This window comes from Emys orbicularis, chromosome 14, assembly GCF_028017835.1.
Source record: "Emys orbicularis isolate rEmyOrb1 chromosome 14, rEmyOrb1.hap1, whole genome shotgun sequence".
NCBI lineage: Eukaryota > Metazoa > Chordata > Testudines > Emydidae > Emys > Emys orbicularis.
Window position 1 is genome coordinate 13,756,326 of NC_088696.1, and position 16,469 is coordinate 13,772,794.

At 40.7% G+C, this 16,469-nt stretch overlaps 1 protein-coding gene across 2 annotated transcripts in view; it reads left to right on the plus strand.

Moving 5' to 3' along the window:
* ADAMTS18 (ADAM metallopeptidase with thrombospondin type 1 motif 18) overlaps positions 1 to 16,469 on the plus strand; it is a 102,998-nt gene that overhangs the window by 73,265 nt on the left and 13,264 nt on the right. For both annotated transcript variants that reach the window (XM_065416525.1, XM_065416526.1), the window contains 2 exons: positions 11,948 to 12,089; positions 13,489 to 13,615. In XM_065416525.1, coding sequence (XP_065272597.1) covers positions 11,948 to 12,089; positions 13,489 to 13,615 — 269 coding nt within the window. The remainder of the gene's footprint in view (positions 1 to 11,947; positions 12,090 to 13,488; positions 13,616 to 16,469) is intronic.

The window sequence follows — 16,469 nt, forward strand, 5'->3', positions numbered from 1 at the left end:
CAATGCGAAGCATGTTGCTTTCAAAGAGGTATACTATTTTGGCTCCATCAATTACTCTAAGCTATGAAAAAGCCAATCCAAAATATAAACAAACACAAATCCATTATTAGAAACCAAGCCTGCTCCTAAAATGTAACATGACAATTTACTATTTCAGTACAAATGATGAAGCAGATCCTGCTTCAACTATGAATACCTAAGATAGGCAGACAGCATATCACAAGCTTGGGGGCCCAACCCTGCCAACATTTTTCTCACAAGGGTAGTTTTTATTTCCATTAAATAAGCATTTGTAGGATCAGGCCCTTATATATTGACAACTTTTTGTCTAGAAAATTGAGTGTTCTTTTTAAAATGTATATGATACTTTATATACAGTGGTGTTGTAGCCATGTCAGTCCCAGGATATTAGCGAGACAAGGTGGGTAAGGTAATTTCTTTTATTGGACCAACTTCTGTTGGTGAGAGAGACCAGCTTTCAAGCTACACAAAGCTCTTCCTCAGATCTGGGAAAGGTACTCAGACCTTTCCCAGACCTGAGGAAGAGCTCTGTGTAGCTCGAAAGCTGGTCTCTCTCATCAACAGAAGTTGGTCCAATAAAAAAAATTACCTTACCCACCTTGTGTCTATGATGCTTTATTATTGTCAGTATTCTTCCAAGACCCAAGAGCAATTCAATTACTAGTTTCTGGAGAAGATTTCTGTAGGAGGGCACAATGAGTGCTCTTGTAAAAACCCACAGTGCATGTATTACTGGCATTTGCATGTATAAATTGAGTAAATGTATGCACATATAAAGGAGTGAGGTTCCTACATCTGTGCATGCCAATGCAAGATTTTGTGAGTGCACCAGTTGCATCTTCAGTATGATCCTTTGCATAGTAGATCCAGATTGCTTGAGCTTACTTATCTGTGCATTCCAGCACTCTCCAAAATGTCTCTATGAGATCCAGTTTGTACAGCATGAACCATGTTTTAAGAGATGGGAAGGTGATTGAAACAAGATGAATTCATATTACATTTTTTGTTTGCTGACAATTTTTAAGATCCCTGGATTGTTTTTCTGTCACATACATACATTGTTTCCTTTTTACTTTCAGGAGATAAAGTATTAAAAATCACTGAAGGCCACATTAAGGAATTACCACATTCCCTCAGTAAGGGGCATCACACACTTGCACAATTTGGTCCATAGTTCTCCTTCTTTCTCTAAACGGGAAGTATCTGGGATCAGCCCTTTATCCCATTACCTTAACCTGTGCCTGCCTGGCTGTGCTGGCTGCAGCCCTGTGGGGCCAGATAAAGGTTCCATCCACTCCTTGCCCCTGCCGCCTCATTCCCAGCTTATCTATTTAGATAAGGAGTAGCAGAAATGTGGATGCTGCTCTCCCCTTGCCTTGTGATGTGCAAGGAAGCAAGTGGGACCTTATGCCTCCTTACTTCCCTGCCTGGATACATTAAACAGTGACAATCTTGCCCTAAGATTCCACTAAATATTTCATGAAAAATGCACCTAAGGGATTTTGGTTTTCCAAAATCAGACTTCAGCTGAGCACCTCATTTAATCTAAAACTTTACAGTATTCATTAAAATACTATTCAAAAATTGGTGTAAGGGAAGAAAAGCATGATGCAGTGCTTTTCATATTTATATTGGAATATTACAAATATATATATAATTATGGGAACCAGTCATACCAAGGAAGACAAATGGGAGTGAATCTATAATTTAGCTGGGTTGCGGGGGGAAAAATACGAACTTGCATGGCCAACTATTTTTTGGTGGAAGAGAATAAAATTGTGATGAGAACAAGGAATGAAATGCATGAGGGCAGTGGTGTTTCATTACACGGTTTGTTAAATTTGCAAGAGCTCAATGAGATTTCAAAATCCACCAGAGCTTTTCCAGATAGGGCAGTGCGTGGAATCTCAGGTGGTAAAGTGCGGCAGTTACTCTGTTATGCCAGTGCTTCTTGGAATCAGTGCAAAGTCCTGAAGTTACAGCTAGTAATATTTATAGTCTGCTGATTGTGGGTTTACAGAAGCCAATGAAAACTGAAACAACAAAAGCCCAGATTCACTGTGGATTCACAACCTAGTTCCCCAAATGGCCAGATTTTGGCTGGATGAAAAAATAGACAAAGCTTTATGGTGGTAGAAATGTGATAGTTAAATGATAATCTGGGATCAGGAATTAATACTAGGCTTTTAACATATGGTTTTGGTAAGGCAATTGTGTCATCTTAAGTGGAGACATACTAGAATATTTTTAAATGAAGTTCAATGCTCGACACTATTACATTTGTCTGAGATTCAGACATAGGTAATTTAAGGTCACCTGGTTTCAATTTAAAGAAGTTGTCAGCGTTTTTCAAAGAATTTAGCAAGAGATTTAGCTCAAGAAAGAACTTATTGTGGGTTCAACACTCCATTTGCCTAGTCTTAGAAATCAGGCCTGACAATGGTGGGAAGTAAGCATTGAAAATATGTTCTCCGTATTAGGTTAGCATCAGTAAGCAAAACAGCAAGGAGAACTTGGTCATCAAAAATTATGCAGCTTTCCAAAGGAGCTTGCAATGGGTCACTGACTTCCAGTGGCTCAAAACACTCAGTCACTCTCCACCATTGGCTAGAATTGTGGGTAAGGGTTTAAACTAAATGCCACTATTTAGTGGGAAATTTATCATAGATGTGAGAGAATAAAGTAGCTTGACCATGGATGGATAAATTGATTGGAATTCAAGATAATGTGATAACACATTTGCCTATTTATCAGTGAAATGTGCTACCATATCACCTGCTTTATATCCATATGTGAAAGCACAGTGACTTTCTCAGGATGATATGACATAAAATAATTGGGAACCTTAAAGTCTTCAGCAAACATACCTGAGATATTGAATCAAGGAAAAAATGAAAACTCTGTGAAAGAAGATGGGTTTCAACAGCAATAAGTAGCAGATGGATGGGATGTTTTACAAAGAGGCGAACATTCACAGGAAGAGAAGGTGAATGTAGCTTCAAAGCAGGAAAAGATGTCTAATTAAAACCAGTAAATCACTTCCTCTTTGTTGGATGGGGAAAAGGGAAAGGAAGCCAGGTGGAACGACTTTACTGATTATCTAGCTGCCACAGGGAGACAGCCAGGTTGCAGTTATAAAGCGTTACATTTGTTATTAGCTACTAGATGATAAATTTGTATTGATTTCCCCTAAAGAGAAAGTGAGTTGAAGAGAGCAGAGATGTGCTTATAAGATACAGATGTAGATCCTACATAAGGGATAAAAGGATCCTGCTTTAGTGAAAAGAGATTAGCTGGACAGTATCCCTTGAAATCTTGCATTTAGCATGTGAACAGTAAAAAGAAGGAGACACAATAACAAAAGAGGATAAATCTGAAACAGCTGCAAGTAGGAATGAAATCATACAGGACTTTCCAAGGATACCTCTTGTTGATTTTTAAATGACCTTAGAGGAATTGGCGGAAGAGTCCTGATTTCTCACAAGCTAATTGTAAGATATTATGATGCCGTCTAGAAATTTTTAAAAGGATATAAACCCTTGTGTTTCACAGCTTAAGCCAACCACCAAATGATAGGTGGAAGAAAGACCCTTCCCCTTCTGTAGTTGTCCACTCCAGGGTTCTTGTGCTTTCCTCTGAATCATCTGGTATTAGCCACTCTCAGAGACAGGGAACTAGATGGACCACTCCAGTATGGCGTTCCTGTATTCCTAATAGGTTTTTTTGGCAGACTCCCCCAGCATACAGTACATGAGATTCTGGTCTCCTTTACACCGGTGAAAACAGAGTAAATTCTGTAGAAATCAGTGGAATAACTCAAGATTTATCGAGGTGTAAATGAAATCAGAATCTGGCTCGGTATATTGAAAATTAACAGGAAGTAAAGTTTTTTTGTATAACTAAGCTGCCAAAGAAATGTATTTGATTTGTAACCTACTAGGAATGCCAGTCCATTAAATGTCAGATTGGTTCATGATAGGTGAAAACTGCAATGATCTTTCCAAGAACTCCACCAGTTCAACAAGATACTAATTTTCCCCACACAGAAGCCTGCAGACTTATTGGTCTACCATCACTGGTGATACCTCACCTATAGAAATGACCAGTCAGTCCCAGAGATGGAAGTGACCACAAAAATCTGGATCCATACTTAAAACTTCTCAAAACTTGGGTGAGGTAGGATTCAGCATTTTGATTCAAGCCCATCTTTGAACATTACACAGATGCAGTATGAGAAAATATCAAAAATATTAGTGATGCTTGCTGGTTCTAAACAGTTGACAAAATGAATGATTATTTCCATAAAGGGCAGGTAGGCAATAACTAGCATGATAGCTTTATTTGGTCCTTGTTTTAAAATATATTTATTTCTAATTACAACTTTTGTCTACCTGCCCTTCACAGAAATAATCATAGTTTTCTCGACTAGCTACAAGCACCATTTTAAGTTGTCTTGTATATCATGCACTGTCAGGCTTTTATCTTAAGTCAATGAAATTAATAAATATATTACCAGTGGCTTAATTTATGCTTGTTACATGAAAACCCAGTTTAAAACTAAAAAAGCCAGTCATAAAAAGGATGTGTTGATAGGCATTTAAAAGGTTTGACTCACAAATTTAGGTATTACATGGGAAACCTGGGATAGCAATGAAAAAAGGGCCTTAAACAGAGAAGCAGATGCACAGCTGGTTTAGAAAATTTATTGTTTTAGCTTTGAAATCAAAATTAGCAGCAAAAGAAAAGGTTTATTTACTCAAGAGAATTCAATTTATCCATTGTTTTAACATTTTATGCCCTAAGCAAAAGCTGCAGTTCTCTTTCTTCAGAATAGATTTGGCAGATTCCAGCCATAGAGCCTGTGGTTTTCAGACTCAAGAAGCTGTAAATTTTATAACTCTGCGCCCTGCGGTCCGAGCTGCTGAGTGTTGTGTCTGAAGTCAGGTGGTTGGTGTGTTAAAGGTAGACATTAAACAGTTCTACAGAGGACCTGGAAATGTTTAAGAAGGTTGTTTGCCAGCTGTAAATTTGGGAGCAAATGCCAGTTGGCTGAAAAGTCTCTGGAATGAGTCCAGTTAAGTAGACTGAAGCTGGAGGTCTTTCCAAATTTGTAGGTCTAACAACTTGGCTATATATGCAGACTTTAAATATTGGGTTATTAAGGAAGGGCTTTATAGTGAATGTTTGAAAATATGACAGAAGAGCTATGTATATGCTTGTTTCTTTGGCAAATTGCAACTTTCCTTGAGGATAACTTAGATGAACATTACACAATACGTTTAACATGACTGCCATGGAATATAAATTATATTTATGCAATTTTCAGTTGTACAATACCTGGTCCGCAATATTTTAATACAGCTAGATTATGTCCCCTGTTACTAGGCTGAGCAGGGGTATAAGGAGGTATTAGGTCCCTCTCTCCCCTTGCTCAGCATACCCAGCTCTTACATCCAAATCTGATGCAGAATGCAATCCCTGTTCTCCCAGTATCTCCTCCTGTGATCAAGTGATTAAGGAGTGTTCTAACTTATGCTGCTTACTGGCCAGAATAGCTGAGCAGGTATAAATAGGGAATTAACATGTAGCTTTTCACGGGCTGCAGTCATTTGTTCTCCTTTAGTCACCTTCCCCAACAGCTTCTCACACCTGTTTTTAAAACCATCAGCAGTCCGAGGCTGCATGTAAAAAAAAAAAAAGACTCATTTGCAAAAGCAAACAGTTGTAGAAATAAATAATATGTCATCAGTATTGGCAGTGCCATTTAGCATCAGGGTCCTATTGTGCTGGGCACTATATTATTACACAGTGGACATGATCTTGTGTCACTGGCACCTTTCCTCTTGCGGGAAGGTCAGACAAGGTATGCTATTGTTACAAAAGGGGCATAAAGCCTTTATGAATCAATTTACAGGTCATATGGCAGCATTTGGTCACCTGAGCAGGGTCACCGAATGGGCTAATCAGAGCTATCTCTGGAGACTGCAGTAAATATAAAACATCCCTACATGTAAGGTCTTTGGGGCAGGGACTGTCTTCTTTGTTTGTAAAACATGTAGCACAGAGGAGTCCTGGTTCATGACTGGAACGCCTACATGCTACTGCAATAGAATTAATAAATAATAATAATTAGTATTATTGAACTGCTTTTGTATGCCAACAAATCCTTCACAGTAGCCTTTCAGTTTCTTTTATAGGCCAACCTGGTAGCAAGTCAGTGGCCTGACATGACCCATTGTAAGACCCTTACTCAGTTGCTTATATCTTTGCTAAACTTTAATCATTTGGGCTGAGGTTTCTACCTCAGGATTTGGGGGTGGGGGGGGGAAGGTTTGTGTTCTTTTTTGGAAAATTTCAGCCAAAAGAGTTTAGCCCAGGGGTCGGCAACGTTTGGCACGCGGCTCGCCAGGGTAAGCACCCTGGCGGGCCGGGCCAGTTTATTTACCTGCTGATGTGGCAGGTTCGGCCGATCGTGGGGCGGTGGGAAGCGGCGGCCAGCACATCCCTCGCCCGCGCCGCTTCTCGCCGCCCCCATTGGCCCGGGACGACGAACCGCGGCGAGTGGGGGGCCGCGATTGGCCGAACCTGCCACGTCAGCAGGTAAATAAACTGGCCCGGCCCGCCAGGGTGCTTACCCTGGCGAGCCACGTGCCAAACGTTGCCGACCCTTGGTTTAGCCATTTCTGAGTGAGGATAGAGGCGGGGCGGGGAGGGGGGAGAATAATGTTTTGACCATGTTAAAATTTTTTGGTGACCTTTACTTGGAAAGCTGTAGCACTCCCAGGCTTTGGAGCAGGGATTTGAAATTTGGCATGGAGGGGGCCTTTATGTCAGGGATTTTCCCTGTGAAAATCTGCCCAAATTTGGCCAAGTTATAAAAAAAAATCACAGTTTGTGCATGCTCAGAAGAGACTTGCCAGAGCACTGTAGCTAAATTCCCCAAAGATTCTGTCTGCACTGAGCATGCTTCAGCCAGGGCTGAATTGGACTTTCCCTGCAATTGTAGCTCTAGGATGCTGTGGGCGGGACATGAGCACCAGAACGGAGATCAGGATTCTCAATGTCCCCTTCTGATGCCCAGGCAGCAGCGTGGTCAGTCGCACATTCCCAGAACATCAGACATGGGGTGCTAGTGGATATGGCATTGGCCTGCCCCTGCTGGCATGACCTCACACGCACAGTACATGCGAGGTCACACTGCACGAGGGATGCCATTTTAAAGACTGGGCATACCACTGGCATGGCCATGCACACATGCTGTGTAAGAGAGGTCATGGTGTCAGGGATGTGGGAGCGACACATCATACATTATGGTGTCCCCCACGTCCGGTTTTGTCTCAGTACAGATGGAGGACAAATATTACAAAAGCAGGACTGTCTGGTTTAAGACTGGATGAATGGCCTGCCTACCAGGCAGTGAGAAGGAGGAAATTGCCTGATTCAAATGCAGATGGGACAAGATTCAGACCTGGAGTGGTGAGGGAAGTAGATTGAGTCAGGGAGTCTGGGTGAACGGGAGGGAGACTGCAACTGGAGGTTGACAAGAGCGTGAAATTGGACATAGGAGTTGGGGTGGGGAGTAGACTGGGGCTTCCTGGGCAAGGAGACTGGGACTGGGAGTCAGTGAGAATGGAGAACATGGGTGAGGGCAACTGGAGGTTTGGGGGCAAAAGAGATTGAATAAGGAGCCTGGAGGGGAGAACTGGGAGTGGTTGAGCATCAAGACTGGGGACAAGAAGCCAGCAGGGCAGGGGGAACTGGGACTGGAATGAGAAGCCTGAGGAGTGGAGACTGGCACTGGCAGGGCCGGCTCTACTGTTTTTGCTGCCCCAAGCAGCGCTCCGAATTGCCACCGCGGCCGGTGGGGGCAGTCTGTGTGCCATTAGGGCGGCACGCGCGTTTCCGCAGCAGCGGCAATTCGGCGGCAGCTTCTGTCTTCAGCCGGAAGACAGAAGCCGCCGAATTGCCGCTGCAGGCAGCTGAACATAGAAGCTGCCGCCGAATTGCCGCCGCCGCAGAAACGCGCGTGCCGCCCTAAGGACACATAGACTGCCCCCGCTGTCCGCGGCGGCAATTCGGCGCGCTGCTTGGGGCTGCAAAAACACACGGACTGCCGCCCCTTGCAGATTGCCGCCCCAAGCATCTGCTTGGAATGCTGGTGCCTGGAGCCAGCCCTGGGCACTGGCCAAGTGAGGAGAATGTGACTGGGATGAGGAGCCAGAGGTGGGAAAGAGACAGGACTGGGACAGTGACAGGTTGGAGGGGATGGCTGAAGGGGTCAAGCTTGGGATAAATGGGCCCACTAGAGCACACTCCCTTGCAGAGGCTGGAATGGAACCCAAGATCCCTGCATCTCAATTCCTCTGCTGTCAGCAAATATTTGAGAAAACCACTGGAAAAGCTGTGTCTCTCATCCCTCTGTAGAGCTGGTCTACATAGCAATTCGCAACCTACTATACTCTGGTAGCTGAGGTGACAAGGATCTTTGTGGTGGATCTAAAGGTTCCAACCCTGCTGGTGGCTCGTGCAGGTGTCAATATGATGCTACATGATAGAATTTCAGTTTATTCAGTTTGCTTTTTTAAAAACCTAGCAAATTATACACATCGACACATTACAATAGCGTTATTAAGGTTGCAAAGTCAAGCACTTGAAAATTAGGAAATGCCAGAAATAAGGTTGCAACACTAATTTTTCCCTCCTGCACCCACCCCGTGCATGTGCATTATGATACAGTCTTTAATTATATGATTATATGCTATCTTTTGAAAGGACCCCTGCCTCATTGAGTGCACAGAATGGACCTGCTCTGGGGACAGAATAGGGCTGTACCGTGAAGGAACGTGTTGTCTGTAAGACTCCTGCTTTATTTGTTACAGAAGCTGGAAGGTGTGTAGTGAATGAAGCAGGGCAGTGTAGGAAGAAAAGGGATGGTCTCACATTAAAGGCAGTAGAATGCTGCCCTGGAGAATTGGATTCTATCCCTGCCTGTGCCACAGAGTTACTGTGTGATGCTGGGCAAGTCACTTACACCAAACATTTCACAGGTGGCCACTAATGATGTGTTTCTCATTTTATGAAAGTCCAGCTTGAGACCATGTGGCTGATCTCTCTCCGCTGCAACTGAAGTCAATTGGAATTGTGCTTTCAACATATAAAGTGCTCTATGATACCTACAATGAAAAAATCAGGTCCTAGGTGTCTCACATCGGGCACCAAAAATCAATGGACATTTTTGACTTAAATCTCTCTGTGCATCAGATTCCTATCAGTAAAATGGGGATGATACCACCCTGTGATTTTACTGGGGTGTTGAGAAAATTATTTAATGTTTGTGAAGCACTCACATGCTATAGCTACAGAAAAGTCGATGACAAAATGAATAGTTCTGCCTTCTGAGCATGGTTTGATCACTGTGCAGTAAATAAGGCATGGAGCCACACATTAAACAACGAGGATAAAACTAAATATAAAATAGTGGCTCATAAAGCAATCATCACCCGTTGTGTGCACCAAAAAAGGCAGGGGTCCTGTGGACAAATAGTATGTGATCATGTAATTAAAGACTGTCTCATAATATATATGCACAGAAAGGCCAAATTAAGGTTACACAGACAACCTTAATTCTAGTATTTCCTAACTTTTGAGTGTTTGACTTTGCAGCCTGAATAACGTAGTTTTTCTGAGTATTATTACGAGGTGACACTTGATTCTATCTTCATATATATATATATACTATAAACATTAATATTGACTATTCTTTAAAATGTGACAATGGATAATTACTTTAAATACTATTACACACATGCATACAAAACGTATCTTAGTGTTGTCATGAATCAGACTCATAGCCATATGTTGTTTCCACCACTGGTTTCACATAAAATACCCAAACTTAAACTCAACTGAGTATTAGGTGTTTTGTATCTGAATCTTGCAATAAACCAGAGTATGCTATTATTCTGCTGGATGAACATATTTTGCCTGTTACAGACCTGAACTCCTATATTCCCAGTTTGGATCAATATCAAGATTCACAGACCGAAATAAAATATCTGGCTAGTAGCAATGGAAAATATATCATCCATTTTTTTTTCCTGCAGATGTAAATAGCACTCTGTCCAGATCCTTCATATGTTCAACGTTATTGCACTGAAGTTCGTGTACATTCCTTCTAAATTTTTCACTGTCATGGGTCATTTCTTTTTTCCAATATATACATTTTCAGAATAGTTTAAATCCCTTGTCTTCCTTTAAAAAACTTTATTATGTTGCTCTTGATCATAAAAAGATAAAATAAAAGTTTGCTGCTGGTTTTTGAAACCCCTCTGTTTAGCAACGACTTCTACCTACATAGATCTACTTGTGCAGACATTTGGTGATACTGACAGCCCACCATATTTTACTAATGTCCCTGAAGTAAGTTATTAACATAGACTGGAATCCTATTTTAAACTGTAATGCTTATCAAAAACTGTGGTTAGGAAGTGAAGTTAACTGCACCTGTTCTATATCTTTGTAGTGGCCATGTTGTTCAAGGAATAAAACTTAATAGAACACTGTAATTTTAGAAGTATTACATGCGAGTGTAATTTTAGAAGTATTACATGCGAGAGACAGTTTCTATTGAACATGGATATTAGTGTATTTTAGCTGCCAAAACTCCCCTATCTAAAAGAAATGTTATAAAATGGAAATTTCTGCTTCAATTCAAATTTGAGTTCAAATATGTGTCAGGCTTTTATGAAGCTTGTAATTTTTGTTGTTGTTGGAATGACTGCAGTAAATTTTACGAAGTTGTTCCCATGAAAGGTGCAATGCAATTCACCAGTAATATATTAAATATAGTGAAAACACACATTGAGGAGACCACCTGAATGAAGTGGCCACTGCATTATTATAATCAAAAGACATGTTTTCTATAAAATGTCTACTGTGGGCCAGGTCTTAGACCAAAAATAGGATGGGCGATATGCCAATGCACAAGGGAGCGATACAGACTTCCCCATCTTAGACATACTTGGGCAGATCCTTGGCTGGTGTAATTGTCATAGCTCCATTGACTTCAATCACCCTCTGCCCCACAGACTTCTCACCAGCAACTGCATTTGCTGTGGATTTACTGTGTGACTATAAGCATGCAGGAGTACCTGTTTAGCGGCAAAATAGCTATTTTGTGTCCCCAGGATCCAGAAGCAAGAGAGACATCTTCAACCCCATCGACTCCAACCCTCACCCACATTCCTCCTTCACTCACTCAGACTCTATTTCAGCAAGGTATTTAGCATGGAAGCAATAGGACTTAAATGCCTTGCTGAATTGGAGTTCAATGCTGGAAAGGATCAGCGAGCTGAACCTCCTGCATACCACAGGACATTGAGTTTCACCCAGCATCAGAGCCTGTGGCTTCAAGCAAGCAGCTGAATCACCACAAGAAAAGTCCAGTACCCGTACAGAGCCCCAGTGGATTCAGGGATCCATGTTTTAAAGAGGCATTTATTCTGAGTAGCCAAAGAACATGTGGGGCAAGACCATACTGAGAAAAATATTTGTCATGGTGCTCTTGGTGTCACCTCATACTAGCAGATGCTATTTCCACTTCCTGAACCTGATCTAACTCCCACTGAACTCAATGGGCTCTTTCCATTGACTTCCAAGGGTGTTGAATCATGGCCCACATTGCATGCACTATTCCACTGTGTTCCCTGTTACATGAAGTGCCATCTCCGCCAAGGTTTGGAACCAGGACATTTCAGTGTTACAAAGGTGCATTGTATCCGCAGGAGTTAGTTCTGAATACTCTTTCAGAAATGTAACATGTATAAAAATACTCCATATAGACATCTTTAAACGTTCTCAGCTACCTTAGGTCTTCCAGAATTTGCATATTTTTAATTCCCCTCTTTTTCCCCCCTAAACTCTTTAGATCCTGTTACAAGGCAAAAATCCAGGTATTGCTTGGGAATACACATTCCCCAAGATCATCAGTGAGAACAAGACATCTGCCAAAAGACATAGCTACTCCTGGGTGACAGTGCAGTCAGACTGCTCAGCTTCCTGTGGCGGGGGTAGGTAGCTCTCCTACATCCCATCCTTACTTTCTTTCATTCCTTTTTAAAACACACTCCACTCCAAATCTCTGTAGCTTTGTAAAGGTCTAAAGCATCATGTTCAGGAGGCAATATAGAGCATGTGTAAATTTAATCCCAAATAGCTGAGTTCATCAGAGTCTATCTCTGAAAGTCCATGTAGCTGAATGATAAACTTTTTCTCTTGTTTTCCAGGAAACATTTTATTATACATTTATTTATTTTTTCTAAATCCTGGAAATTCTGTCATTAAACCTAATTCTGGGACGAAGAGTGGAGACAGGCAATAGGCATGGGAGAACACGTAGAAAGAAAATCTAAGCGAGGCTCATGTAAATATTTTGTAAGTTTCATTGACATATTTACCACCAAATCAGTGGAACTACTCATGGAGTAAGGTGCTATTCAGCATGAGTAAGGGTATCAGAATCTGCCCCCCGGAGAGTAGCATACAGGTAAAATCTCTATTTAAAAAATAGATAGCAGTAGCCACAAATGCCTCTGTATTTCCCAGATTTCTCTTTGTTGTGCCCACAGACTGTATGTGAAGTAAGTTACAAAGTAGAAAAGTAAATCTATGGAATGCTCTTAAACCATTTGCAGCCCCAAAATCAATGGACTATCTGTATATGGAATGAGCCTAGTATATGTTCCACAGAAAGTTTCAATGGGATTATTTGTGTGAAGTAGGGTGAGAAGACTTTGGCTCAGAATAAATTCACTTGCAATCAAGAGCATACAGCTGTTTTGCACATTTACCAGAGTGTGTGTCAGAATTGCTTCATCAATTCAGAAGGCCCTGAAGTTCCAAATGGTTTGGGTTCAGACAAATGCAGTTTTCCTATGATTAACTCTTAATATGTTGAACTGATAGGGAAAGTTCCCAATTGACTTTTTCCAACAAATATGGTTCAAAGTAGATATGCACCAGGAACAGCAGCCTCAAAGAATGTAAAGATAGCTGTAAAGGTAGAATAAAAAGTTGACAAAAGGGTTTGATGGACAGTTTCTAAATACTCGAGAAAAGCTCTAAGAAATTTTCTCTGCTTGTTTCTGCAGGTAGATGGAACTCAAAGAGGGGCTTGGTGTTTGAGTCTTACATTTTGCAGAGATCCACCTGTGGTTTTAAATTCTGCCAATACACTGTTTGTCATAAAAATGTTATATCTGACTTCAGTGGCAGCCGTCACACCTATATTGCAGAAAAGTGAATTAACATTAATACAAGTGGCCAAATTGGCCCCACCCATTGACATCCGTGGAATTGTACTAGGGATGAGTCTGGTCTATGTTATTTAACCTTCTACACTAATACCCTAAATATAAGGAGAAAATGTAACAATTTATTGTATTGTATTTCTTTTTGATATCTCCTTAGGGCACATTACAGCAAAAGCTATTTGTTTACAAGATCATCGTACACGAGTTAATTCCTCCTTTTGTGGCCCAAGGACAAAGCCTTTAACTGAAACAAAACTATGCAATGCTAATCCCTGCCCAGCATAGTAAGTGTTATTTATTCCTGTAGCGTTACTGTGTGTTTGTGTTTGCCATACTTTCTGATAGGCACATAGAACTGTATATCCCGCTAATTGGCTGAACCCACCACAGCCATGATTGTTATATGAACTCAGCACATTTAGTGAAATTTAATGGGATTTGTTTCCCCATCCAGGAATATGTTGGTGGGATAAGTCAAAAAGTTTTGCACTGTGGAATGGCCTTGTTTTAGTTAAAGTCTATAGTTTGTAATACATTTAACACCCTTAAAAGTGGTCCAGTAATCGTTTGAAATTTCCTGCAAAATTTTAAAATTATAACACAGGACATTAAATCCAAATGGCAAATTATACAGTAGAGGCACAAAAAATAGAGATAAGGTTTAAATAGCGGTAGCGTATCACGTGAGAGCCCCATATGCCTGCTTCAGCAGTTTCTTTGGGTTGCCTTTAGCCACACTATTGTCTGAATACTAATTTTAAGTAATCTTCCTAACCAAACAAAATCTGTTTGTATGTGACTTATCTTCTGCCAAATGTATTTTTATCCAATGGACTCAATTTCTTATAGACGGAAAAAACAATCTCTGATGTTTCCAGCAGTTTTTTTTAGTTATTTATAAATGCCTTCATTTTGACTTGGCATTGTCTTCATATAATGTTTCTAAAATATAACATTTATTTTAATCATGCAACAGGGCCACGTATGCAACTGCCTTACTATTAATGGGAGCTTTCCATGTCCTTTGAAGCTAGTATATCATACATACTGCTAATAAGAATTAATGGTGAATAAAAAACATTTTTGACATACAGCATCATTCGTCCATGCTACATTAAATTGATATTCTCAGATTCAGTAGTTTAAGATTGTATAGGGCCATATCTTCAGCTGGTGAAAATAGCTCCCTTGAACTCAGTGGAGATTATATCATTTAAGGATGTAGTCCATAATGTTACAGTGTGCAATAGCTTCCAATCCACTCATGCTGTAAATGCCCAGATATTTACAGTAATACATGACATTGAGAAATCAAAGAATAATAAGTGGTAAGCAGCAAATAAAACATATATAAATTTGGTAGGCATAATAGGCAAGAGAGAAAGACAAATGTGTCTTACTTATCATTTAAGTCAATATGATATTGACATGACATCATAAAAAAAGAAGACAAAACTTTAAGGTTCAAGGACAAATCTTTACTGCACAATGAGGACAAAGTATCAGAGGGGTAGCCGTGTTAGTCTGAATCTGTAAAAAGCAACAGAGGGTCCTGTGGCACCTTTAAGACTAACAGAAGTATTGGGAGCATAAGCTTTCGTGGGTAAGAACCTCACTTCTTCAGATGCAAGTAATGGAAATCTCCAGAGGCAGGTATAAATCAGTGTGGAGATAACGAGGTTAGTTCAATCAGGGAGGGTGAGGTACTCTGCTAGCAGTAGAGGTGTGAACACCAAGGGAGGAGAAACTGCTTCTGTAGTTGGATAGCCATTCACAGTCTTTGTTTAATCCTGATCTGATGGTGTCAAATTTGCAAATGAACTGGAGCTCAGCAGTTTCTCTTTGGAGTCTGGTCCTGAAGTTTTTTTGCTGTAAGATGGCTACCTTAACATCTGCTATTGTGTGGCCAGGGAGGTTAAAGTGTTCTCCTACAGGTTTTTGTATATTGCCATTCCTGATATCTGACTTGTGTCCATTTATCCTCTTGCGTAGTGACTGTCCAGTTTGGCCAATGTACATAGCAGAGGGGCATTGCTGGCACATGATGGCATATATAACATTGGTGGACGTGGAGGTGAATGAGCCGGTGATGTTGTAGCTGATCTGGTTAGGTCCTGTGATAGTGCTGCTGGTGTAGATATGTGGGCAGAGTTGGCATCGAGGTTTGTTGCATGGGTTGGTTCCTGAGTTAGAGTTGTTATGGTGCGGTGCGTGGTTGCTGGTGAGAATATGCTTAAGAATGAGGACAAAGACTCATTAATATGAGAAGGAATAAAATTACTACTCAGTTCATGTGGTAAGAATACACAAAGGCATCAGAATTGCATACTATTATGATTGGAGTAAAGGGCTGCCAAATCTAGTCATAATTATTGAGCTTATTTGAACTAATGGACGATTATCTTGGCTATGTTTCAAGAGTCTCTTGGAAAATGGCAGTTTACAAGAGGGCATAAAGCAGGTTTATTGCACTCTTCCATATGAAAAGGTAGATTTTCTAAACAACTACTGTACGTAAGCTTTTAAAACTAACTATTTCTTTTTGGCTGGTTTACCTATCAAACTGATTAGTACCATTAGTATAACTAATTAAAACATATAGAATTGATTAGAACCAGGACTTTTCCAGAAGCATATGTTTCAAGGTAGGCTACAAAGGAGAAGACAGTTCTTGAAACCTAGTATTGACCAGATTTACTTGAAATAAGTGTTATATTATTTTCCCAATTTGAAAAAAACAAACATTTATTTCCTGACAATGCTATTGTCAAAAAGCAGAGAGAAAACCAGGCTGAGTGAAAGCAGGTTGTTAAGCAGGATGAAAGTCTCAGGTTTTTCAGATTCCCACTAGAGAGAGTTAAAAGGCAACCTCCATGTTTCTTTATTGCTTCCTTAGAAAAGCCTTCCAAGCTTTCCATATCTGTTTCCATATTTAGTCCAACAGCAGCAGACCACCACAGTCCTGAAATTGTATGGAATGTCTAAGGTGCATGACGTGTGTGTTAAAATTCCTTTGTCCTTAGATTTGGTAGCTTTAAACTTCCCGTAGCTTTTGGTACCTAAAAATCTGGATTGTGATTCAGGAATTCTTCTTTTCCCAGAGGAAATCTTCCAAGGGAGGTGTCACGCATTTTTAAA